Genomic DNA, 26,834 nt, shown 5'->3' with positions numbered 1-26,834 from the left:
GTGCCTTTAAAAACAACAAACACCATCGTTCCCCCTGAAAAAAAAGATAAAAGACATTAAAACCAGTATTGCCTTTTTTTACTAGTAAATCATTTGGTCTTCTGACTTGCTTTGCAGGACAACCATATTGTGTACCATGCAGTGTTATTATTTATAGTTGCACTTCATTTGGATAGTCCACTTTAGACATTCTACTAACTGTAGATGGATTGTCCCATTGGATAGACATTTACTAGACAAATTTTAGAACAGGATTTACCTTTGAGTCCTCCTCAACATACTTCAGTACACATTGAGGTAATGTAATTGTAGCACTTTGCACGTGATAATTAACTTTGCAACTACATGTCAACTAACTCTCATTAAGCCTTGGGTATACTTCGTTTTTTTACGCGTACGCTGTACGCACACAGCCTTGGAAAGAATACTTCATTTGACTCGTACGCATACACAGGCGTTCGATGCATGCGCAGTCTCTCGCCACGAGTTTCAACCCCTGTAAACATCTTTGTATTCTTTCCTGCTAGAGTTGTACAAATGAGGGTACTTTCTAACCTCTTCACACAATCTCTTGTGTATGTATGTTTCCATTGTCGCTGGAGCTTGTATGCCTTTCGGTCTGTTCTGTTTATGCAGTTTTCCTTTGACTACCTAGTGAATCGACGCACGGTTACCACCTTGTGGATAAACTAATTACTGAGAAAAAAAAAAAAAAAAAAAAATTAAATGCGCATGTGCGACCTGCGCATACAAGTACGCACAGTTACAAAAATCCGGCGGTGCGCGTACTCATATGATGATGAAATTCGCATCACGCGCACTGTAGTGTACACTGACCCTCCCGTACGCGTAAAGTGAACTATACTTTGGGCTTTAGAGTATTAGTAGACTGTTAGGTTAGGGTTAGTAGAATAATTAACATGTACTTGAAAACTTATAGTCAGTAGAATATTTTGATGGTGCCCCAACAGACAAAGTGATATTAAGCAGACAGTGTACTAATACTCTACTGCTAGTTGACATGTAGTTGCAAAGTTAGAATGTCTAAAGTGGACTATTGAAATAAAGTTACCTTAAGTTTTAGTAATTTTCTTATGTGATTTTTATTAGTTTTTTAAAATAATTTTTTATTATAATTTCTAATTTGTTAATATTTTTATTTAGCTTTAAACTTTAGTAATTTCAGTACTTGCCAAGGCAACATTTTTAATTTTAGCTTCATCTAATATTTATATATTATTTATTTAAATGACCAAAAACTTTTTAATGGTTTTAGTTAATGATAACAACACTGGTACCATGTATCCTGCTATATCAGATACACTGTTTTGGAAAACGTGTCTTTTTTCGAGCAAGCTTATAGTGAGAAAGAGGAAGTAAGCTACAAAGGGAGAATCTAAACCTGTAAATAAAGATGTTCCAAACAACCTAAAGAAAGAGAGAGAGGGGGAGAGAAAAGGAATTGTTAGAGAGCCACAGAACTGTGAATGTGCTCAAATTGCCACCCGCACACCCACTCTACAAAGACTGACCTCCAGACAGTCATCAGTGACCACACACCACTCATCTCTCCTGATAAGACAGTAGCACTGTTCTTCTTCTGAGCACAGTCAACAGCAGTGACCTCTGCTGCCTGCACAATAAGATGTAAATTTCGCTTGGCAGCCCAGATGTAGGATGGAACGGAAGATGTTTCAAGTGTATCTTTGTGAGCTGCAGGCTTTTGTACAGACCCGTTTCTGATTCATACAATATTTTGAAAAGGACACACTGTGTTCAAGTGACCTATTATGGTAATTTGCAGTAATTCTCAAGAGCACCACAAAGTATTATTGGTGTCCTACTTGTCTAGTTACAGTACAATGCCTGTGGAGTATAATTAAGGGATAATGATCAGTCAGTCGGTCCTTACTGCAAAATATTGTTTGGCTGCTACTCAATAAATAATCAAATGGTTATGAAATATGATAAGAATGACAGCGATATGAGTGACTTAAAGCGATAGTTCACCTAAAAATGAAACCCTCTCATGTTGATGTTTTTGAAGAAGGTTTCAACTTCAAATTGAAACCGCTGACTTTCATTGAGTGTACAAAAAGGCACTGAAACATATTTTAATTGATCTTCTTTTGCATCATGGAGTAACATGAGGGTGAGTAAATGATGACAGAATTTTCATTTTTTAGTGAACTATCCCTTTAGCAGTCATTATACAAAAATATTTGATTACAGAATGCAGTGGTCAACTAATCAGAATCAAGTATTCCAAAAAGGCATGATACTGACTTTTTTTTTTTTTTTTTTTTTTGTGTTTCTCATTCTAAATGTATGACGCCATTTGTATCCTAAATGGTGGTGACCATGTCTACATTTCATGTCTTTTTCAGTTGCCTGTCTGCCTGTCATTTTGTGTCCTCCATAGTCAACTGTCATCCATTTCTTATCCCGGGCTCTGACTGTTCTGACAGGTGTTGGATCAGTGGCGGTAATCCATCCTCCATTCTGTGTCTTTGATTAAAGCTGCACTAGTTCCATATTTTGGAACTAACCCTTTATTAACCATCCTACATTTTGTGTCTGAACACAGGTAACTATGGTGAGAGTGGCATGGAGGCCTTTAAGGAGTTGGCCGCAGAGGAGGGTCTGTGTATCGCCCACTCTGATAAGATATACAGTAATGCTGGCGAAAAACACTTTGACCGTCTGCTTAAGAAACTGCGGGAACGTCTGCCCAAAGCCCGCGTGGTTGTCTGCTTCTGTGAAGGAATGACTGTGCGTGGCCTGCTGATGGCCATGCGACGCCGTGGGGTTGCTGGAGAGTTCCAGCTAATTGGGAGGTAAGGTTTTACCAAGACAAACTGCATTGCTCAGAATGCTTAGCTATAATTCGCTCATGTTCAATCACATCAGAGGAATAAATTGCAAGCTTTGAAAGAGACACAAAGGGCAACCGAGTCAAAATGACACCCACACTGTCTTGCTCATGGTTATATCACAATTGAATCATTTTTGGTGGAGCAAAATACTTCTGCATATTGTTTTGCAAATATGATTCTTACACTATCAGTAGCCTAATTATTATTACATTTTATGTTTTGCTTTGAGTGTTTTCTATTATGGCGAAAGAAGAACAGACATTGGAATGCTTGGAAATAAGTGTTGCTACTGAATACAGAAGTTTCCAGGGAAACCAGATGAGATTAAAAATGGACATTGTGAACAGAGGCGCTTTTCACACTTTTCACCACTAATGAATAATTTGTGATTCAGTAGCTGGCTCACACATCCCTGGAAACTGCCTCCTGCTTCCTGCCTCCTGCCTTTGTCTTATATGGTGTGAGTGTTTGAGTTTATGTTTGGGTGCGTGTGCCAGAGAGGCTCGTCACTTGATTTTAGATCAGGCATGGAAAAATGCTGTGGGCTGAGTATTAAATATTCAATCTCACAGCCTCTTAGGAAATGTATCTGATGACAAATAACCAGTAGGGAAGCAAAAGATGATCTTTGGTAAACCAACCTTAATGCATGCATCATGTCTTCACTTGTGACTTGAACACTAAAATATAATACATATATTATTGTTGTTAACAAAATATTATATATAACATTGTTAACTAAAACAAAAAAATATTAAAAATAATTGTCGGTAATTGAAGTAAAACTGAAATAAAGTATAAATATTAGATGAAACACTTTAATATTAATATAAAAATAATAAAATAAAACTAGAAATGTTGCCTTGGCATGAATGAGTTTAAGTACTAAAAGCTAAATAGAAATATTAAAAGAAATTATAATAATTATAAAAGCAAAAAAAAATCAAAATGAATACTGAAAATATAAAAATAAAAGCTAATTCAAAGTATTAATAAATATTATAATACATATTACTAAAATAATAACATAAGCCATACCACCATAAAGTATTTTGTTCTTTCTTTGCTACTTCTTGTTATTGCAAGTCTCTAGAGAATACTCATTAAAGGGTTAGTTCACCCAAAAATTTAAATTATCCCATGATTTACTCACCCTCAAACCATCCTAGGTGTATATGACTATCTTCTCTCAGACGAACACAATCGGAGATATATTTAAAAATATCCTTGCTCTGCAAAGATTTATAATGGTAGTGAACGGTGGCTGTGTTTTGAAGCCCAAAATAAATGCATCCATCCATCATAAAAATTCTCCATACGGCACCAAGGGGTTAATAAAGGCATTCTGAAGCGAAGCGATGGGTTTTTGTAAGAAAAATATCTATATTTAAAACTTTATAAAGTAAAATAACTAGCTTCCGGCAGACGGCCGTACGCATCGATTTGTGGCGGAAGAGTAACCTCTGACCCGACACATGAAGCAATGACGAACACAGAAGCGCAGAGGATAGAGCAAAACAAAACACCGGTCACGAATTAGAAGTCTAAAACGAGAAATTTTAAAGAGAAATATCAGAGAATTTCGATATAAGAGAAGAGGAGCTTGAGTTTGTTGCCCAGCCCTATTTGTTTAAATTGTGAGAGGCGTCTAAGCTTATGCTACTCCTATATCCTGTGTCATACATCGCGTGAGGGGTTACTCATTTGGCGCAAGTCGACTTGCTCTGTATTCATACGGTTGCCTGGCGGAAGCTAGTTATTTTAGATTATAAAGTTTTAAATATGGATATTTTTCATACAAAAACCCATCGCTTCGCTTCAGAAGCCCTTTATTAACCCCCTGGAGCTGTATGGATTACATTTATAATGGATGGATGCATTTATTTTTGGCTTCAAAACAGGCCTCCGTTCACTACCATTATAAATCTTTGAATTCGTTTGCTGAGTAAACAAGCTGAATAATGTACTGTACAATCAGTCGGTCATTGTTGCAAAAGAAACCCCTTCAGGATGATACAAGATCCCAAATGGGTAACCAGTGTTTTGAGATATTGTCATATAATCAAAGATATTACACTTTCCTCACAGTTCTGGGTTTGATTTACAAAGGCTATTCTCCGATCATTCAAACTGTCTGGTAGCAAAATCAGAGCAATGCTTGATAATATTCACGGACGGAATCCTTGCAGACTTGAAGATCTGGAAATGAATTGTAGCAGCTATCTTGTTTAATCTATATCAAGGCAACATCTATAGCCCACCCACGTACAATCACAGGCAGGCCATCATATTCAGCTAACAGACTTTCTAGGTCAAAACATTGTGTCTGGAGTCTGGCTTTTCATCTGTTTTTGTGTTTCCATGACCCTGTCTCATTCAGTTTTAAGTTAGGTAATAGAAATGAATGTGTGTTTTTATTAGTACATGTTTGAGAGGAAAACAGAGGGAAAGAATGAGAGACAGACAACAAAACCGCTTTTGGGAACTAATGGAGATTTATTCATTAAAACACGTCTTGCATTGTCATGATAATCTGAGTCCAAGCCTTCAAGCAAGACAGTTGATGATGTGTATCTGAGATAGAGATGGAGTGAAAGAGAAAGAGAGAGTGATTAAGAAAGAGAGAGAAAGGGAGCGAGGATGTTTGGAGAGCTCTTCTGTGAAAAAGAGGATGAGGTTCAGGTGTTCTTCTTCCTCTGCTTTGTTTATTCATAGCCAGCTCATGTCTTACCAAAAACCAGGCTATGTAATTTTCTACAGCAGCAGAAAAAACATTGACTTTGTAATTTCTAATCAACATCCTCAGTCTCGTAGGGAGCTTCCCTTGAACGCTTATTACATTGGATTCCCCAGAAGTAGTCAAGCTACACTGGGCACTATGTTTGCCTCTGCCTCTTAATGATCAAATTAACAGGGTTCATTCCCGCTATATTTCTACCTCCTTTTTAGTGTCCCATACAGAGATATTTTCATAATCACATATTATTGCTTTCAGGACAGAACAACATCAGCTCTTCAGTATTTCAGCTGTGTTGTTTCAAGCGCTGACAGGAATCCAAATTAAATGTTTAAATGGCAGCGCTCTCTTCCCCTAGTGCCTTCTGTGTTCCCAGTCCCAATAATCCTTTTGCGTTTTCCTCCAAACACTCCTTCTCCCCTCTCATTACACATTCTTCTAAGATCAGTTGAAAGAAGAGAAAAAAATATATTTTTCTGTGAGTCTTAATCCACTGCAAAACTCGGCACCACTGTGATTGGCTAATGTGGTTGGTTTCCAGGGTGTTGCTGTATGAGTGGTTGTTAGTGCATTATGCCGCATTGTCCTTCATGCAATGTGTATATATTGTTATTACTGTACATTTATTAACTTTCCACTTTCAACTTGAGCGTCCCTGAGAAGCCCTCTCTCTTTAATTAGCATCACGCTGCCTCTCAGCTCTTCTCATCCTGTGAGAATATTGCATATTTACATATTGCATATTGATTTTTTTTTTTTTTTTTTTTTTTTCTGTAATCAGCTGTCATCTTGCCATTTGTTTTTTGGACGGTCTCTTCATGGAGAGAAATTAGGAGTCTTATCAGTGTGTCACAGGAGTGAAGAGCATTATTTGCATGGAATCAGTTTAGATGAAACCACTACCGTTCAAAAGTTTTGGGTCAGTGAGATCTTTTCTATTTTAATATTTTACATTTTCATATGTAATTTATTTCTGTGATGGCAAAGCTGAATTCTCAGCAGTCATTACTCAGTCTTCAGTGTCAGATGATCCTTCAGAAATCATTCTAACATGATTTTGTGCTCAATAAATATTTCTTATTATTATTAATGTTAAAAACAGTTGCTAAATATTTTTATGGAAACTGTGATACATTAATCTCAGGGTTATCTGATGAATAGAAAGTTCTAAAGCATTTATTTGAATTAGAATTTTTTTTTGTAACATTATAAATGTCTTTACTGTCACTGTTTGATCAGTTTAATACATCCTTGCTGAAAAAAAAACTGAACATCAAACTTTTGAACAGTTGTGTGTGTGTGTGTGTACACATCATTCTTTCCAAAAGTATTCTTTTTTTAATATTTTGTTATGTTTGTCATTAGGGGGCAATCTTAAAACTTCAACCCTGTTTCTATAGTTTTGTAAAATAAAGTACTGATAATTGAAAAGTAATTATTTGTAGAAATATAAGCTTTAATTCTCTTTCTAAGAGGCATAATTATATGCCAACATATTTAAAATGTTATGTAATTTATTATTTGTTTACAATTTTCAACAAATAACTTGGAAAAATCATTTATTAAACTGAAAAAGGACATCTGTTTCAGAATATGACACAGCAACCATTGCTAATGATAAACTAACTTGAAGTGCTTGTATTTTTAAGAGAGTATTTTTAATAAAGCATTACGTCCTTGAGATCGGTCCTGGCTGCACTGCTTCCTTCGTCACCCTTTATGGTTTCATGTTCTAAACTTGGCTTATGACTTGGCCACGTTTGTATTTAAGTGGGTCATTTACTCAAAGGTGTGCTTGAACTCTCCAAATAGCTTTTCTTCTGAGGTTATTTTCTCTTCAAGTAATGTGGAGAATTGGATTCAGCATTCTTTAGTGCATGCAGTGCTGCATGATTGCCTGTGACCTCCTTGTAGAAGTTATCATCTGCGGATATTGCGGTTTTGTAAGAGAACTGTTCCCGTAAAGCCCCGCGGAGGCTAATTCTCAGGAAACATCTCTTTCTCATTAGCCCTCCATTTTGAATGTATTAAAAGATTTATTAGTCATGAGGGCGAACAGAGAGTGAGAAAGAGTGACTTTAACAGGTTTTCAAAATGTCTGTGTATGGGAAGTTCCCACATTTGGCTGTAAAATCAGTTCATTAGAGTAAAAGTTGGGATGGAACTGTAAGAAGAGAGAGAAAAGAGACAGGGAGAGAGAGGAAAAAGAATCTTTTAGTGAGATTCTGCCACAAAAATAAGCCACAAAAGGAAGCAAGCTGGGTTAAATCAGCATTAACATTACAGTCTCTGGGAAGCTGCAGATATAAACCTGTTTGTGTTGACCTGCCAGTCTTTTGCAGCGCTTAACAGATGCTCTGAGGTCACTTTCAAGTCTTTAAGGTTCAAACAGCTACAGCAAAACTACATTAGAGCGAGGAAAGCCTGCAGGCATCCCAGCAGCCCTGTCATTGGAACTGTATTACACCACGTCCCATAGGACCTGAAGCACATCTGTTTGTGCTCAAACTGCTGTTGTAATGTTTAAGAAGTTGATTTTACACTGTTTACTTCATGTCACTATACACAAGTTTTCAAGTTTTGCCCGTGTGAATTCGAAGAATCTTAAAAAGAGGCTGACATTGAAAGGTTTTGGGTATGAATGGACTGATTTGGGTTTTTAGGAGGAAAAAAAAAGGACATGTGGACATGACAAAGTTTGTGTATGTGAATGTGAGAAAGGAAATGTAATTTATTTCTGAGAAAGGAAATCTAATTTATTTCTGTGATGGCAAAGCTGAATTTTCAGCAGTCATTACTCCAGTCTTTTATGGAAGCTTGTTTACACCATGAAATAAAAAAATAAAAAAGGTAATTGGGATTTTTTTTTCTCTCGCAATTGTGAGTTTATATCTCACAGTTGTGAGTTATAAAGTCAGAATTACGTGATATAAAGTCAGAGTTGCAAGTTATAGTCAGAATTGCGTAAAACTCGCAATTGCAAGAAAAAAGTCTTTTCTCTCAGAATTGTGAGATATAAACTGGCAATTGCGTGTTATAATGTCCAATTGTGAGGGGAAAAAAGACCGACGTTTTTTCTCAGAATTGTGAGTTTATATCTCGCAATTCTGACTTTATAACTCACAATTGCAAGTTTATATCTCACAATTCTAAGAAAAAAGTCAGAATTGTGAGATATGAACTCACAATTGTGAGTTATAAAGTCAGAATTACGTGATATAAAGTCAGAGTTGCAAGTTATAGTCAGAATTGCGTAAAAGTCGCAATCGCAAAAAAAAGTCAGAATTGCGAGTTTATATCTCGTAATTCTGACTTTTCTCGCAATTCTGACTTTTTTCTCAGAATTGTGAGATATAAACTTGCAATTGCGTGTTACGTCCAGTTGTGAGGGGAAAAAACACAGATGTTTTTTTGTAAGAATTGCGAGTTTATATCTCGCAATTCTGACTTTATAACTCGCAATTCTAAGAAAAAAGTCAGAATTGCGTGATTAAAAACTCGCAAATCTGAAAAAAAATCAGAATTGTGAGATAAAAAGTCACACTTAACTTTTTTATTTTTTATTTAGTGGCGGAAACAAGCTTCCATAGTCTTTGGTGCTGAATAAACATTTCTTATTATTATCAATGTTGAAAACAGTTGTGCTGCTTAATGTTTTTGTGGACACATTTATTTCATGATTCTTGAAGCACATCTGTTTGTGGCGCTGCTGTTGTAATATCAAGAGGTTGATTCTACACTGTTTACTTCATCACTACTTTTTCAACACTTAAGTTTTCAAGTTTTGTCAGAAGTGAATTCAAAGAAATTTAAAAAAGAGGCTGACATTGAAAGGTTTTGGGTATGAATGGACTGATTTAGGGTGTTTAGGAGGAAAAAAAGGACATGCACACATGCAGAAAGGACATGACAAAGGCTCGTGATATGTGTATGTGAATGTGAGAAGGGGAGAGAGAGTAATGGAGGCAGATGAAAGCTGGTGTGGGGTGAGAGAGAGCAGGCGTGATGGGGGCTCCCAGCAGCAATGCTGCCTGTGAAACACAGAGCCAGGCTGCTGCTAACTGGAGCGCCATGAATTAGTAAAGGCTTCTGGATGAGTTCTAATGGCCCTCAGCCTAAGCCTGCACTGTCTTACTCAGTCCTCTAGAGAGGATCGAGCAACAGTCAACCAGAGCACACATGCACAATATACTGGATTTGAATGAGTAATGAGGGAACAGAGGATAGGAGGAGAGAGCAGAGGAGGACAAAAAAGGAGAGCATCTAGTCACTATTGGCGTCAGTCGGAAAAACATTGTCTGCATCCAAATGCCGTTTTGTCATCATCTGTAAGGTTAGTTAATTACATCTTTAGATCGTTAGTGTTTCCTGTACGCAACAACAAACACATAGTGAAAGCCGTGATGCTTGATTCTTGATCAAATGACTCTTATGAACTGGTTCTTTTTAATGAGTCGGTTGAAAAGATTTAAAACGAAAGCCTTGAACTTGCTTGTGAGTTAGTCATTTTAATCAGAATCACTCAGTGAATCAGCCAAAGCCATTGAGTTCACAATTGACTCCCTGTCTGAACTTCAGTCATTTTACAGTTTCAAAAATTATGTTTGATTCAAAATGAACTGGGAACCAACCATTACTGTGATGTATGTGATACATTAGGTCTTGTTTATATGACAATGTGTAATATAGATGTACAGTATGAACACACACTACCATTCAAAAGATTAGGGTCGGTTAAATGTTTTTGAAAGAAGTCTCTTATGATCACCAAAGCTGCATTTATTGGATTAAAAATACAGTAAAATAGTAATACTGTTGAATGTTATTACAATTTAAAATAATGTTTCTGTTTGAATATTTTTAAAATGTAATTTATTCCTGTGATGGTACAGCTGAATTTTCAGCATCATTGCTCCAGTCTTCAGTGTCACATGATCCTTCAGAAATCACTCTAATATGCTGATTTGCTGCTCAAGAACGAATTCTTATTATTATCAATGGTGAAAACATTGCTGTGCTGCTTAATATTTTTGGATACATTTTTTTTTTTTTCAGGAATCTTTGCTGAATAGAAAGTTCAAAAGAACAGCATTTTTTAAATAGAAATCATTTGTAACATTATAAATGTACTGTCACTTACTGTAATAATAAAAAATAAATAAATAAATAATAGAGGAAAGAAAGGACAAAAAGAGAGGAAGGAGAGAAGAAGAGAAAACAAGAGTGGTAAAAAGAGGGCACAATAAAAATGTGCAGCGAGAAGCGAGAAAATAAAAAATGATGAAGGTGAACATGTTGAGATTAATCTGAGAAGAGAATTAGGGAAGGATTGTACTGTGATGAAATCAAACAGCTCCTGTCCTCCTACAGTATGTGCCATCACCTCTCTAGTTAGCCTGTCTTTAGCCTCAGGACACTGCCAGATCTGCCTATCATAGCAGCACACTGACTCTCTACCTGAGCTTCAGCTCATTCATTATTCATAGAGGTAATAAAACTCTCTGTAGAGCTCTGCTCTATCTAATCTCTGCCATTTTCTGCTCTACTGTAGGGGTGCAAAGCTGTTTAGGGAGATGTATTTTAGGTCAAAGCCTCTAAAGGTAATTTTGTCAAAATACGCTGTATGATACCACATGGTTAGTAAAGGAAGGAAGTAAAGGAAGGAAAGTTAGTCGAGCAGAAAATGATGAAGGAATTGAATAACAAAACAAAATAAGCAAAAAATAAGCAGTGACTGTGAGAAATATGCGAGTGGTGAAAGAGGAGTGAAAGAAAATGGAGTCCAAAAGTCTGCAGTCACTAGAGAAATGCTTCCAATTTACATTTATAAATACATTTATACATTTATATGATCAGCATAACGGTACTTTTTATAAAAGCTACTTAAATATCCTAATTGAACTAAGGCTTAATCCTGGCTTAGGCTAAGCCCTGTCTGTGAAACCGGGCCAGAATGTTGCTGTCATTCAAAAATAGTGTAGAATCTGAAATATAAGTTAATAATTTTTATTTTAATTTATTTATTTGTTCAAAAGTTCCATATGTTTACAAAATCCTAAAATGTTCAGTTTACCTTTCAGGATTAAAGTAGATCAACTATACACAACTACTCACAGCTCAACAGTGAAATGCTTTGGTGCCCACTGGTTTACTGAATCTCATTTGTATGAAATATGAAAGCTGTGTTTAAAAAGCTGGATCATTATGACACAAATTCCTTCTCTCTTTTCTCCTAAAGTGATGGCTGGGCAGATCGTGATGAGGTGGTAGAAGGATATGAGCAGGAAGCAGATGGTGGGATCACAATGAAGTTGCAAACGGAAGAAGTTCAGTCATTTAATGAGTACTTTCTGAAGCTGCGTTTGGACACCAACACAAGGAACCCGTGGTTTGCTGAGTTTTGGCAGTACCGCTTCCAATGCCGCATTCCTGGTCATCCTCAGGAGAACCATAACTACCAGAAAATCTGCACAGGTAAACAAAGAACCAAAAGACATGTAAGATATCATATGATATCTGATATGAATATGTAAGACATTTATAACATTTCATATTAGGCCTAAATAAAATGGAGAACAAGTAAACATGATATATTGATCTAATTTTGCTCATTGTCATGATATGTGGTCAGTTTGGCAATTGAATGAAACAAATTAGCTGTTTTGCATAACTGATGTCTGTCTGATTTAATTAATCAGTTTTTTAGGAAAATATTGTGTGCATGATGACGTTTTACTGAATTATGTATGGTAACTCTGTATATTTCCCTCCATTTTTTTTCATGTAATTATCCTCTGGTCGGCGCTTTAAAAGGTGATATAGGTAAACTGAGTTGTGCCCCCTCATCTTTTATGCTTTTCCAATAATTGCTTGTTCACAAAAATATAGTAATTTTTTTTTTTTTTTTTTTTGTTCTATACATAATATTTTATTGTGGAGACAGCGCTTATTATATAGAAAAAAACATGCTGCTTCTGCCACAGTAAATATTTTCTAAAATTGTATTTTGCATAAAACTAATCAGACACTAAGAACAAATATAATCTTAATGTAATTTAATCACTACAACCTAAATATATGTAATGAAGGTTCTTTTTTTATTGCTTTAATAAGTGACAAGAGCTTATAGTTTGTTATTGTTCTCTTCTTCTGAAAGACAATCATGGTGGTAAGTGAGAGTTGATGAGAGACATTATGATGTTATGATACCTGCACTGAAGAAGCACTTCACTATGGCAACAGACAGCACAATAGGTTGGACTGTGTTTGGCTTATTTGATTGGCAGAGCTATTCTCAGTTATGAAGACGATGTGCAGTTTAGAGAGGTACATCACATACAGTGAAGATGAGAAATGAAACTGTGACAGAAAAACATCAGTTAGTTTCATCATTGTCATTTATAAAGTTGCAGACTCTGTAAAATAAACATATCCTAAATTACACTATGGACATTGAGCTCAAAGCGTGCTATGATTTGTCCTAAGGCTGTGCTTTGTCTCAAGTTTTATTGTTGTACTCTGACCATGCACTTGGATAGGAATCAGATTGATACTGATCATAAAACTTTAATGAGCTGTATCTCTAAAAGGCTTCAATTTAGTTTAAAAGTCAAGCAAAGTCAGACTGTGTACTGCCAAAGCAAGATATCAGTCCAGCTTTTCTGTGCTGGTTGTAGGGTTGGCTTAATGGCACTGAGAGCACAAGAGAAGCTTGTTGCACAAGGAGAAATATGCTGTCACAAAGTGTGTGTGTGTGTGTGTGTGTGTGTGTGTGTTTGAGAGAGAGAGAGAGAGAGAGAGAGAGAGAGAGTGAAATTGAGTGAATGCATAAAAAAAGACACAGTCACAGAGTAATGAGGTACCCACACTTTCTGCATGTGAGTGAAAACTTCACTTGGTTGATTTATTCACTGCAAAAAATAATTTTTTAAATCTGTATTTTTCCCCCTGTACAAATATCTCAACATCCTTAAAACAAAACAAATTTTCTTGAGAAGCAAAACTGCATAAATTATTAACTTATTTTCAGAGAATATATGAATTTAGTTTATTTTTCTTACCTCATTGACAAATTATTCTATGTTTTAGGCAAAAATCTCACTAAATTCTTATAAATTTACACTTAAAACGTTTTGCTAATGGCAATGCCAGTTTTTCTTTTCAGATGAATTTATTTTGTTTTAAGGATGGCATTTTTACTGAAAAACAAAACAAAAATACTGATTAAGAATTTGTATTTTTGCAGTGCACAACTTCCAGGAACTGCATTTAAATGAGAATAATATTTAATGAATATATAATTTTATTTCTTGCCTCTGATCTCTCTTGAATGTAGCACTGGAATGGCTTTTCCATCAGCTGGCTGATGAATATGGCTTTTGTCCAGTGGCTTGCCAGTGCTAAGATATAAAAATAAGTGAAAGCATGTAGTTTGCCATCCTGCCAGTAGGACTCTCCTTTGCTTTATTTACTCTCTTCTCAGTGTCACTCTCTAAATGTGATCATATTTTAAAATTAGGGGCATAAAATTATATATAGCATTAAGACAAAGTGACATTCTGCCTTTAGTCAGTCTATAATAATGAGAAATTTGCAAATATATTTGTTTATATTTTGACGGCACAGAGCCTCTGGCTGTACTTAGTTTGAATTTAATTCATCTAGCATCAGATTTTTTTATTTGCTAAATTGCCAGCAATTCCAACACATAAACCAAAAAAAAAAAATCCTGGATGGATGGAGGCAGAGTGGCACAAATATGACAATAATCCTTACTTTAATCTTGCTCACACTGGTTTAAAATCTTTCCCTGACAGGAAATGAGAGCTTGAAAGACAACTATGTCCAGGACAGCAAGATGGGCTTTGTGATCAATGCGATTTATGCAATGGCTCATGGCCTTCATGATATGCACAAAGAGATGTGCCCAGACCACGTTGGCCTGTGTGAGGCGATGGATCCCATTGATGGCAGTAAGCTGCTGGACTATATACTCAAGACCTCCTTTGCCGGTGTGTCTGGGGAGGACATCTACTTTGATGTAAACGGAGACTCACCTGGGAGGTAAATGGCAAGAATAATGTGTATTTAAAGTATCATGCTGTTAGCTTAGCAATACGCTAACCCAAACACTATTGCATGTGCTGACATTTTTCTGAAAAAACAAACAAACATTTAAACCAGCCTAAGCTGGTTTGCTGGTCATAGCTGGTTTTAATATGACCTCCCAGCCTGGCCAAGCTGGCGTGTAGCTGATTTAGCTTGAGAGGCAGCTGGTCATTTAGTATAAAAAATGCCCAAAGCCGCTGTAAAACAAGCCTGAACAGGCTTCGATACCAGCGTAGACCAGTTTAGATATAATTCAGAGTAAAATGGACTGTTTAACCCAATATTTGTGTTGTGTATTTTTATGCTTGGAATATCACACTGTTAGCTTAGCAACATGCTAACATCACACACAATTGCGTGCAACATTTGCTGCCTATGTAGTGTGTTCCAGATTTGACATTTTAATTAGTGTTAGGAAGATTCCTTAGAAGGCAACTCCCTATGTACCAAGCCAGCTCACTAGGTTTTGGAACAGAGCTAGTTTAAAGTATGACAACTCATACCTGAATGGCCAGTGTGACACAGACTGAATTGAATACCCATTCTCAACTCAAGGCCCACAAGATCCACTTTCCTGAAGGGTTTAGCTCCAACCTTGATCAAACACACCTCCCTGTAGCTTTCTAGTTATCCTGCCTTGGATATCCCACAATCCTGTGCTTTCTATTCTGTGACAGTTGAGATAAAAAAATAAAGACGGCGTCTGAAAGTTGTGGTTGGTGGTCAGTTTGTGTGTAAATGTACATATTTGACCAACGTTTTACACTTGTGATGTCATTTCTATCGAGAAATTACTATAGAAATTAAATATTTGCTTAGTTATCACCAAAGCTTGCTCTTTTTGCTGTAGATCATTAAACTGTTACGCTGCCTCAGAAGTCTGTACGGAATCAGTTATGTGAGGTAACTTTGTGCACAATCTCTGCCTGTGATAAGGCAGCGAGGCAACAGTTACCTACGTTTTTGGATGCAGCCTTTGATTAGCTTGTTCAGGTGTGTTTGATCAGGGTTGGAGCTAAACTCTGGAAAGTGGATCTCAAGGGCCAGAGTTGCCTAGCCCTGCTCTAAGACAACAATTGATCATGCACCCTCTCAGGTTAGATTTGGCACCCTAGCCAACACATGCAAAGAGGTGCATATCGGATGGTAATGGGCTTGGAGTGGAACAGATTGCCTGTCTCAAGGAGATGCTTCAGTCCTCTCCACTCCAATACCCTGATGCGGTCAGCTCCTGTCACCCTGGCTATACACGAACAAAAGTTGACAGCTCCACTGCTGCCAAGACTGCCACTGCCTTGTGTACATGTGTGCGTTTGTGACACTTTGCCTCATCTGTAAGAAAGGGAGTGTCATTAGTATGGATGAGTGGACTGTGTACTCGGGAGGTTATGGATTCATATCCCAGGTGGAGGATGCAAAGTTGAGAGACTTGGATGTGTGAACATGGTAAAAGTGTGAACTCTGCCTCTTGCTAGTCCCGAGGCTTCAGCAGTGCTGAGCTACTTATTATGGAAGACTTGCTCTTTTTCTTTCTTTTTTTTTATCTACCCATATCATTACCTCTCTGTCTCTCTGACTTTTTCTTCTAAGGTATGACATTATGAATCTACAGTATGTGGAGGACATGGGCCGCTTTGATTACATTAATGTGGGGTCGTGGCATGAAGGTATCCTAAGCATCAGTGATTACAAACTCATGACGAACCGCACTGAGATGGTCCGATCTGTCTGCAGCGAACCGTGCTCCAAGGGACAGATCAAGGTGTGTATGTGCTACAATTAAGTATGCATAGTAAATTACTCTCCGTTCCTTCAGATGAAAGCACTTTAAAGCTGAAGTGTGCAATTTTTGTTTGTTAAAATATGTTCTACTATCCAGATAAATATACAGAGAGGACTATAAGCCATTAGTGTGTTGCTTCCTTAAACATTGTTCTGCTTGTTTGTGCTCACCCAGCCCAATGCAGCGTGAGTTAGGGGCGGGACTATCCGTTTGATTGTCCAATGAGAGGGGATGGGAAATTTGTTTGAAAACAATCTTTATACAGAAATGACATATTTCAGATTTATTGTTTCCAGTTTAACTAAAACTGACATCTTTGATAAATTTCCTTGAAGCAACACTATGATAATTGTTTTAATGAATATATCTTATATTTTAGTGTTTTTTTTCTTACTGCACTGGCTGATTTTTTTCTTCAAAAAAAGTGAATTATAATTAATTAATTAAAAGTATTTATTAATTAGTATTAATATAAATCTTAATATTTCATGCAAGTAAATTAACATCTCAAGAAAATGTATAATTTATAGAATTTTTAGATATTTTCAATAAAAAACAGCTTTTTTTTACTAAAAAAGTTGTGTAATAGGTAATGTAATAAGGCCCCCCCTCCCCCCATAGTGTAATAATTAGTGTAATAATTAACATGAACTAACAATTAACTAATATTTTGTGCCATTTATTGATTTAGTTCATGTTACTTTCTATATACAGTGCTCAAAAAAATTAAAGGAACACTTTGAAAACGCATCAGATTTCAATGGGGAAAAATATCATGCTGGATATCTATACTGATATGGACTGGTTAATGTGTTAGGAACGAAAGGATGCCACATCGTTTGATGGAAATGAAAATTATCAACCTACAGAGGACTGAATTCAAAGACACCCCAAAAATCAAAGTGAAAAAATGATGCAGCAGGCTAATCCATTTTGCAGAAATTTAATTGCAGCAACTTAAAATGGTACTCAGTAGTTTGTATGGCCCCCACGTGCTTGTATGCATGCTCCTAATGAGACGACGGATGGTGTCCTGGGGTATTTCCTCCCAGATCTGGACCAGGGCTTCACTGAGCTCCTGGACAGTCTGAGGTGCAACCTGGCGGCGTTGGATGGACCGAAACATAATGTCCCAGAGGTGTTCTATTGGATTTAGGTCAGGCGAGCGTGGGGGCCATTCTATGGTATCAATTCCTTCATCCTCCAGGAACTGCCTGCATACTCTCGCCACATGAGGCCGGGCATTGTCGTGCACCAGGAGGAACCCAGGACCCACTGCACCAGCGTAGGGTCTGACAATGGGTCCAAGGATTTCATCCCGATACCTAATGGCATTCAGGGTGCCATTGTCTAGCCTGTAGAGGTCTGTGCGTCCCTCCATGGATATGCCTCCCCAGACCATCACTGACCTACAACCAAACCAGTCATGCTGTACGATGTTACAGGCAGCATAACATTCTCCACGGCTTCTCCAGACCCTTTCATGTCTGTCACGTGCTCAGGGTTAACCTGCTCTCATCTGTGAAAAGCACAGGGCGCCAGTGGTGGACCTGCCAATTCTGGTGTTCAATGGCAAATGCCAATCGAGATCCACGGTGCCAGGCAGTAAGCACAGGGCCCGCTAGAGGACTTCGGGCCCTCAGGCCACCCTCATGAAGTCTGTTTCTAATTGTTTGGTCAGAGACATTCACACCAGTGGCCTGCTGGTGGTCATTTTGTAGGGCTCTTGCAGTGCTCATCCTGTTCCTCCTTGCACAAAGGATCAGATACCGGTCCTGCTGATGGGTTAAGGACCTTCTACGGCCTTGTCCAGCTCTCCTAACTGCCTGTGTCCTGGAATCTCCTCCATGCTCTTGAGACTGTGCTGGGAGACACAGCAAACCTTCTGGCAATGGCACATATTGATGTGCCATCCTGGAGGAGTTGGACTGCCTGTGCAACCTCTGTAGGGTCAAGGTATCGCCTCATGTTACCTGTAGTGACACTGACCCTAGCCAAATGCAAAACTTGTGAAAAACAGTCAGAAAAGATGAGTAGGGAAAAAAATTTCAGTAGCCTCCACCTGTAAAACCCTTCCTGTTTTGGGGGTCCTCTCATTGTTGCCCATCTAGTGCACCTGTTGTTAATTTAATTAACACCAAAGCAGCTGAAACTAATTAACAACCCCCTCTGCTACTTAACTGACCAGATCAATATCCCAGGAGTTTAACTGACTTGATGCTATTCTCTGATTAAAAAGTGTTCCTTTAATTTTTTTGAGCAGTGCATTAATACCAAAATAAAGTTTCCATTGTTAATTTAAAATGAATAAACTGATGTTAACTTTTAACACTTACAGAATTGTGAAGTGTTACCATGTCTGGCATCAGTGTAAAAGTTCTGGTTTTCTGATTGTAGGTGATCCGTAAAGGTGAAGTGAGTTGCTGCTGGATCTGCACTACATGTAAAGATAATGAATACGTTCAGGATGAGTTCACTTGCAGAGCTTGTGACCTGGGCTGGTGGCCTGATGACGAACTCTCAGGTAAGAGACTTTGTTTACATATAATTCACCATATATAATTCACCATCATATAATTATTTCATTAAGAATACCTCAAACTCAAAAAAATATATTTGCTGTATTCTGGCAACATTTATGGCTTTAGATTCTGTTCAGCCCATTTCTCCTGCCGGCTCCTCTCGTATCATTCCTCTCTATGCCCTTCGCATCCTCCTTACCCAACACCCAACACTTTCTCTCCCTCTGGGCTGTGAGCCGCGCGTTATTTTGACAGCTCTTTGCAGCAGCGAGCAGAGCTGGATAACGGTGAGGCTGGAATCCCATTAGTACCCAGCAGCTGTGTGTCAGGCTCAACAGTTTCACCACGGAACCTGAGCAGCAACAGGGAATTCTGATTACCAGAGAGACAGACTGATCTGAGGTCGAGAAAAAGCTCTGTCATAGTGAATGAGAAAGTGAGACCCTTCAGAGATGTATAGAAAGCTCGGTTATAGAGAATGAGAGTGTTAAGAATGCATAAAAAGAAATGCACACAGAAAAAGAGGAGCGTATATATGCTTAAGGGTCAATGATGTGAAATATTACTGTAATATAAAATAACTTTCTTTTTTTAAAAATTGTATTGTAAAAAAATTTGATTTGAATATATTTTAAAATGTAATTTTATTCCTGTGATGGCAAAGCTAAATTTTCAGCAGCCATTACACCAGTCTTCAGTGTCATATTCTAATATGCTGATTTGGAAAGATTTCTTATTATTATCAGTGTTATTATCAGTTGTGCTGCTTAATATTTTTGTGGAAACCATGATATATTTTTTTCAGGATTCTTTGATGAATAGAATGTTAAAATAGTATTTATTTGAAAAAGATTTTTTTTTGTAACAATGTAAAAGTATTTACTGTTACTTTTTATTAATTTCAATGCATCTATGCTGAATAAAAATATAAAATCCCCAAACAGTAGTGTACATACAATGACTTAAAGGGTTAGTTCACCCAAAAATGAAAATTCTGTCATTAATTACTCACCCTCATGTCGTTTCACACCCTTAAGACCTCCGTTCATCTTCAGACCACAAATTAAGATGTTTTTGATAAAATCCAATGGCTCAGTGAGGCCTCCATTGACAATCAGTTGTTCGGAGCGTGTATCAAACTGCCAAAGTCACGTGATTTCAGTAAACTATGCTTCGTTACATCATAAATGTTTCGAAACATTTTGAAATTTCAATGGTTCACGTGACTTTGGCAGTTTGATACGTGCTCCGAAACACTGATTTGAAACAAAAGATTCGTAAAGTTTCAAAGCTTCATGAAGCAGTGTTTTGAAATTGCCCATCACTAGATATTGTTGAATAAAGTCATTATTTTGTTTTTTGCACAAAAAGTATTCTCCTCGCTTCATAACATTAAGGTTGAACCACTGTAGTCACATGAACCATTTTAAATATGTCTTTAGTAACTTTCTGGGCATTTGAAAGTGTTAATTTTCTTGCTGTCAATGGAGGCCTCACTGAGCCATCAGATTTTATGAAAAATGTCTTGTGTTCCGAAGATGAACGAAGGTCTTACGGGTGTGGAACAACATGAGGGTGAGTAATTAATGACAGAATTTTCATTTTTGGGTGAACTAACCCTTTAAATAGACCTCTTCTCAAATGAGCATGTTTTCATTTTTTAACTGTCCTAATATACAAAAAAAGATTAAATAACAGATGAAAAAATATTTGGAAAAAAATTACTGCTATTAGTATTTTTAAAAAAACTGTCCACATTCATGATATTTGTCAAATAGGAAAATATGGTATTAAATATGTAATTTTTACACTGTAATTTTTAATTAATAACAATGAAACTTCTTGAAAGTCGCATATGGAACCAACATGTTTTTAAACTTGATTTTTTTAAAGATTTGTCCTTTTTCTTCATCATTGATCCAATGTTATGACATCAAAACTCACACACATTGTAAATAAACCACATTATAGTGATGCATTCTTTGCCATGAAGATTGAAGATCCAGAAGTCCAATTCTTCATTTGTTGTTATCCTGTTCTTCATTTATTTTCCACCCATCGTGACTTCCTATCTGTTTGCTTTATTCCAGAATGCCAGCCTCTCCCGCTCAAATACCTAGAGTGGAGCAGTGTGGAGTCCATCATCGCAGTGGTGTTCTCCTGCCTCGGCATCCTGGTAACGCTGTTCGTCACCTTCATCTTCATCCAGTACCGTGACACGCCGGTGGTGAAGTCCTCCAGCCGTGAGCTCTGCTATATCATCCTGGCGGGTATCTTTCTTGGCTACATCTGCCCCTTCACACTCATCGCACGTCCTACTGTGATCTCCTGCTACCTGCAGCGCCTCCTAGTGGGCTTGTCGTCCGCCATGTGCTACTCTGCTCTTGTAACCAAGACCAACCGCATTGCACGCATCCTGGCCGGCAGCAAGAAGAAAATCTGCACGCGCAAGCCCCGATTCATGAGTGCCTGGGCCCAGGTGGTTATCGCCTCCATCCTGATTAGTCTCCAGCTGGCTGTGGAGATCACGCTGATCGTGCTGGAACCCCCCGAACCGGTGAAAAGCTACCCTAGCATCAGGGAGGTGTTCCTCATCTGTAACACAAGTAACGTGGGCGTAGTGGCTCCACTGGGTTACAATGGCCTGCTCATCATGAGCTGCACTTACTATGCCTTCAAGACCCGCAACGTGCCGGCTAACTTTAATGAAGCCAAGTACATTGCGTTCACCATGTACACCACCTGCATTATCTGGCTGGCTTTTGTTCCCATCTACTTTGGCTCCAACTACAAGATCATCACCACCTCCTTCTCCGTCAGTCTCAGTGTTACTGTAGCACTGGGCTGTATGTTCACTCCCAAGATGTACATCATCATCGCCAAGCCTGAGCGCAACGTACGCAGCGCCTTCACGACCTCAGACGTGGTTCGTATGCATGTGGGCGATGGGAAGCCAGCTCCTTGCCAGAGCAACAGCATCCTCAACATGTTTCGCAGGAAGAAGAACAACAACAATGCAACCGCCAGCACCAAGTGAGTGACACCTAATAATAGGTTTGAGTCACATTTCTGAAATATCAGCTAAATGCACATACAGGCTATGAAACGTATGGAAATAAAATAATAGTATTTCTTTCTCAGTAGCACACCAACAAGTTGGACTGCAGTGATAGCACTGAAAGTGTTCTTTCTAGCATGTGTGTGTATTTGAGTTGTCTCTCCCATGTTTTTCTACCTGCTGCAAACCAAGAGTATGTACGTAGCATTTCGCTAGGGACTGACACTATCTGGTCGTCCTCTATCTGTGCTGAATCCTCTTCCAAAATGTAACCTAATTTTCATCAAACTACCCATCCACTTAGTCCCTCTCTCTCTCCTCCTCAGTATTAACCCACTTCTGAGTGTGCCTTCCCCCCCCATGTCAAACCTCCTCCTGACTAAAAATTTAACCCAGTTCTCTGAGGCTGTAGCTCCCATATTCTATTCCCTTCTAATGCCCTGTTCACACTGACAACGATTTTATCACTGGAGGTTGCTGTAATGTTTTGTGCTAGTTGACGTTCCTACTGCTGGATGCCACAAAGTTAGCTTTAGAAAATCTAATCACAATTGCGACATATTAACAGCAAAAATTAAGATTAATTAAAAGTAAGTCATTTTATTTTGACAAGGAATCTGGCTGCTAAAAAGTAACATTACAACATTAAAATAACATTAAAGTGAGGTTTGTTTATAGATCACAGCAGATCATAGTGCATCATATCATGAACAAGATGAACAATTATGCATGAATCAAACTTGCTGCTGCTCATTTTCATAGTCGCTGGTAACAGCATTGAGTCGCTACTCATTTGAATAGACTTAACACCCAAAAATGAAAATTCTAGTCATTAATTACTCACCCTCATGTTGCTTCAAACCGTAAGACCTTCGTTCATCTTCGGAACACAAATTAAGATATTTTTGATGAAATCCATAAGATATCTGACCTCTGATAGACTGCAACACAATGACCACTGTCAAGGCCCAGAAAGGTAGTAAGACATTGTTAAATTAGTCCACGTGACTGCAGTGGTTCAACCTTAATGTTATGAAGCGACGAGAATATTTTTGTGCGCAAAAAACAAAAATAACGACTTTATTCAACAATTTCTTCTCTTCCATGTCAGTCTCCTATGCAGTAAACACAGTGCAGCACTTCCGTGTTATACGTCAGAACGCCGGCTCAGTATTGGCCAATGCTGTTCATGTGAGCACCACAACACATGCGTGTGATGCTGACACAGGAGCTGGCCAATAATGAGTCGGCATTCTAACATAGAACACAGAATCGCTGCACTGTGTGAAGCTGTTTCGAACTCCCAAAACAAACTCCAAACAAAGCCTGATTTTGTTTGAAATGACGTAACATCAGTTCGTTCTTCGATTTCACTTACAGTATATCGGGGCCTTTAAACTTTTCTCTAAATTGACGCACCACTGTACACACCCACGTGGAATTGCTGCTCATTTGTATAAATGTAAACATTTGCATAAACTTAACTCCCATTAGTAGTTGGCACATCAATTCGCTGCTCATTTGCATAAACAACTTTTCTTAATGTTGACACAATACTTGGTTAACGCCACATTGAGTCGACGCTCATTTGCACAAACCTTAATGTTTGTATAAACTTTCCTTCCATTGGTAATCGCTGGTAACTGCATTGAGTCACTGCTCATTTGCATAGACATAAACTTTTCTCTAAATTGACACGTCACTGTACACACTCACATCGCATCACCAGAGTCTATCCACTCTCAATGAAAAAGAGTGACTTCCAGTTTGCTGCTGCAAATCGCTGTCAGTGTGAACGCCCCTTGATTCTGATGCAGCTTTCAGCTCTGAGGCCTCTCTGTCCGGTTAACTTAATTACACTAAGAGCGGACAGCGAATGCCACGTTGATCTGAAACTGAGGGGAATTCCATGAAGCCCTTATTCATACTGCATGACGTTCAATTTGAGCAGTGCAGTGAAGGGATGGCAGAGAATGAGCCATCGTGGCTTTCATAATGCTCTGTAAGCAGGTCATTATGAGCATATGCAATTAGCATGTTTGAGGGAGGTCTCTGTCAGCGACTTCATGAATTAACAATGTTGAGTTACGCATCTTGTGCTAACCCTAATCATGAGAGTTTTATGGCTGATAATTGTATTAATTGTATGAATGATGACATGCATAATGATCATATTTCTGTCATGTTCTTCTCTGTCTCTGTGTCGCATTCTGGTGTTTCTCCATGGGAATAACATTGGGTCTCTGTTTCATTCATAGTCCTAATGGAAAGTCTGTGTCATGGTCTGAATCAGGTGCCAGACCCCAGGGGAGGGGGTCGAGTGTGTTCCACAGACTGTCTGTGCATGTGAGGAGGCAAGCGGTCGGCCAGAGTCAGACGGCGGTCATCCGACCCCTAACTAATGCCTCACAGCCCCCCCAGTCTGAATATGATGCTGGTCTCAACACAGCCCCCAACGGATCTCACCCCGAAGACAAGGAACTCTACAACCTCAGCGAGGGGCACGATGGGGGTCCCCAACATCCCACAACCCAGGAGGGAATGGTACCACCTTCCTATTCCCCCCCTAATTTAATAGACCACAACACTGATTGCCCTCAAGGGGGGCCGGTGGACACTCTGAGCTCTACAGTTCCTGATTTTGACCAATTTGTAATCGGCACGGGCAACAAGTCGAGCCCCGTCGCCTATAAATTGTCCACCAATCAGCTGCCTCTTCCCTTGCAGGGGGAGGCGTTCCCTGTGGAAGGTTCTGAAATGGAAGCTCTCGACCTCATTCAGGGGTTTCTGTGTGAGAGTGCCACACAAGAAGAGGAGGAAGAGGAAGGTGTGGAGGAAGAGTTGGCACAGAGTAAGCTGACTCTGCTCACTCCACCTTCCCCCTTCAGGGATTCGCTTCGATCAGGGGGGTCCATTCCCGGATCCCCCGGCTCTGATAACAACCCTCCCTTTTCCCAAAATATGAACTACAACCCAAAACAGAGCTCTTTTACACTGTAAAAGCACACGCTCAGGACGGCGCTTTTTATCAGTCGATCACTGCGGGATATCATTTGCTTGCTTACTCGGCTATCTTCGCAAGTCTCTGTCAAAATGTTTCGGAAAAGCAAGAAGGACCATAAAATAAACAAATGGGACATCCTGTTGGGAATATTTTTCTCCAAGGCAGCATCCATTTTCCAAAATGCTGCAGAAAGTCGGAGTGCCAAATATTGTTGTGTTGCTGTGCCCGAAATCCGCTGGCAAATGGCATCACAACAGTCCAGGAGTGATAATGCCAGCTTGCTGCTTCACTATTACATTCTTAGCAGGATGAGACACACTTTCTGGGAATTTGTGCTTTTGGACAATGTAGCTAGACTTGGTTCTTATTAAAAAGTTTACTTACTATTGCAAACAAAAAGTCAATGATGGAAAAATGAGGGTTTTTGGATGTAGACAGCACATAAGTACAACACATGCATACAGGTAAATCACACATCTCATATCAGGCTGCAGTGTTGTTTTAGTATCTGATTTCCATTTTTAAACAGTTTCCAGTAACTGTGGACAAGTCAGAATGAAACAAAGAAAACATGTGTGCACAATAAACCTCACTTGGTTGACGTGGAGTTTCCCAGCTAAGGTATTTTCCAATTTCCTTGTGGCTCCCAAATGTAAGTTTCTGTGCTTTTGCTTAAAGTCAAAGGCAAGAATGCTGATTGTAATGTTAGGTATAGAATACTATTTTAGCGTAAATGTGGAGCCAAGGTAAATAAAAGAAACTGTGTCATGTGTGAACTCATCCTTGAAAAGGGGAGCAATGTTTTCAAACGTTTGTATACTGTTTTGCCATCTATTGTTTTCCACACAGATGGTGTCTTTGTATTTCTGCTATATGTTTCTATGATTAGAATGTGAGATATTTGTAAGTTTTAAAAACAATGTCTTCTAACTTGCTCTTTGTGATAAAGGGACGCATATGGTGGAACTGAAGCTGGAGTAACTTTTCAGCAACTTTTACAAACTTTTAAATGTTCCATTTTTAAATTGTATCTATGAGTAGTTGCTTCTAGTGGTAACTTGTAGCATTTACTGCCAATCTTGCGTAGGATTATCACATGAATTTGCGACTGTAACGCTTTAATTTCACAGGACTATTAGAATGCAACTCTCAAAAGAACAATATTCTTGAATATCTTACATATTGTAATTGTTAAAATGGATTGTAATATTAGGTCTTTTAGTGTAAGTTGTTTGGAACAGAATCATTTGTTCAATGTAAAGTAATTGACAGATCACCTGTTTACATGGTTAAACTTAAAAATGAGGGAAATGCTCTTTTTGCCAGGACAAATCATGCTGTAAAATAAATATTTTATATCTAATGCTGTCATTAGTTTATTCACCACCTTTTCAGTTTAAGACCAAGCTTGGTGCTTTAATGGATTCAGAATGTTTATACACTTTGTTTTATGAATTGCAAATACAAGTGGTTATTTTAATACACTATTAAGAATTGAGGAACATTTTAGTATCCGTTTAGTTATATAATGACATGCTATCATTATCTTTAATATCTCTGAAATGGGATTTTAATGTGTTCTTTATTTCATAAAGCAACATTTTCTAACCCCACATCATCACAAATGATGTGTATTTTATGCAGTCTAAATGGTACATCAGGTTTTTATTTAATCTTTTATTTCTGTCTGCTTTTGATCACACCAAATATTAGGTTACGGAATCTTTGACCGTTAAAATCAAACCA

General features: G+C 38.2%; 1 protein-coding gene and 1 long non-coding RNA gene across 7 annotated transcripts in view; one reads left to right on the top strand and one right to left on the bottom strand.

The window, feature by feature from the left end:
- grm1a (glutamate receptor, metabotropic 1a) overlaps positions 1-26,451 on the top strand; it is a 32,237-nt gene extending 5,786 nt beyond the window's left edge. For 2 of the 4 annotated variants that reach the window (XM_051875676.1, XM_051875675.1), the window contains exons 3-9: positions 2,588-2,837; positions 11,852-12,087; positions 14,430-14,676; positions 16,312-16,483; positions 18,902-19,028; positions 21,117-22,059; positions 24,343-26,451. In XM_051875676.1, coding sequence (XP_051731636.1) covers positions 2,588-2,837; positions 11,852-12,087; positions 14,430-14,676; positions 16,312-16,483; positions 18,902-19,028; positions 21,117-22,059; positions 24,343-25,084 — 2,717 coding nt within the window. In that variant the 3' untranslated portion in view covers positions 25,085-26,451. Of the gene's footprint in view, positions 1-2,238; positions 2,486-2,587; positions 2,838-11,851; positions 12,088-14,429; positions 14,677-16,311; positions 16,484-18,901; positions 19,029-21,116; positions 22,060-24,342 lie in introns of those variants that run through there. The other 2 variants (XM_051875677.1, XM_051875678.1) reach the window with 2 other exon arrangements.
- The window catches only part of LOC127502630 (uncharacterized), a 19,272-nt gene continuing 1,996 nt past the window's right edge, over positions 9,559-26,834 (bottom strand). For 2 of the 3 annotated variants that reach the window (XR_007926890.1, XR_007926889.1), the window contains 2 exons: positions 12,823-12,972; positions 9,559-12,079 (listed from right to left, as the gene is read on the bottom strand). This is a non-coding gene — a long non-coding RNA (uncharacterized LOC127502630). Of the gene's footprint in view, positions 12,080-12,822; positions 12,973-19,225; positions 19,379-26,834 lie in introns of all 3 variants that reach the window. The other variant, XR_007926891.1, reaches the window with a different exon arrangement.

The sequence above is a fragment of the Ctenopharyngodon idella genome, chromosome 20 (assembly GCF_019924925.1).
Source record: "Ctenopharyngodon idella isolate HZGC_01 chromosome 20, HZGC01, whole genome shotgun sequence".
Taxonomy (NCBI): Eukaryota; Metazoa; Chordata; class Actinopteri; order Cypriniformes; family Xenocyprididae; genus Ctenopharyngodon; species Ctenopharyngodon idella.
The sequence above is the reverse complement of the archived record's forward strand: the minus strand, read 5'-3'. Positions and strand labels throughout refer to the sequence as shown.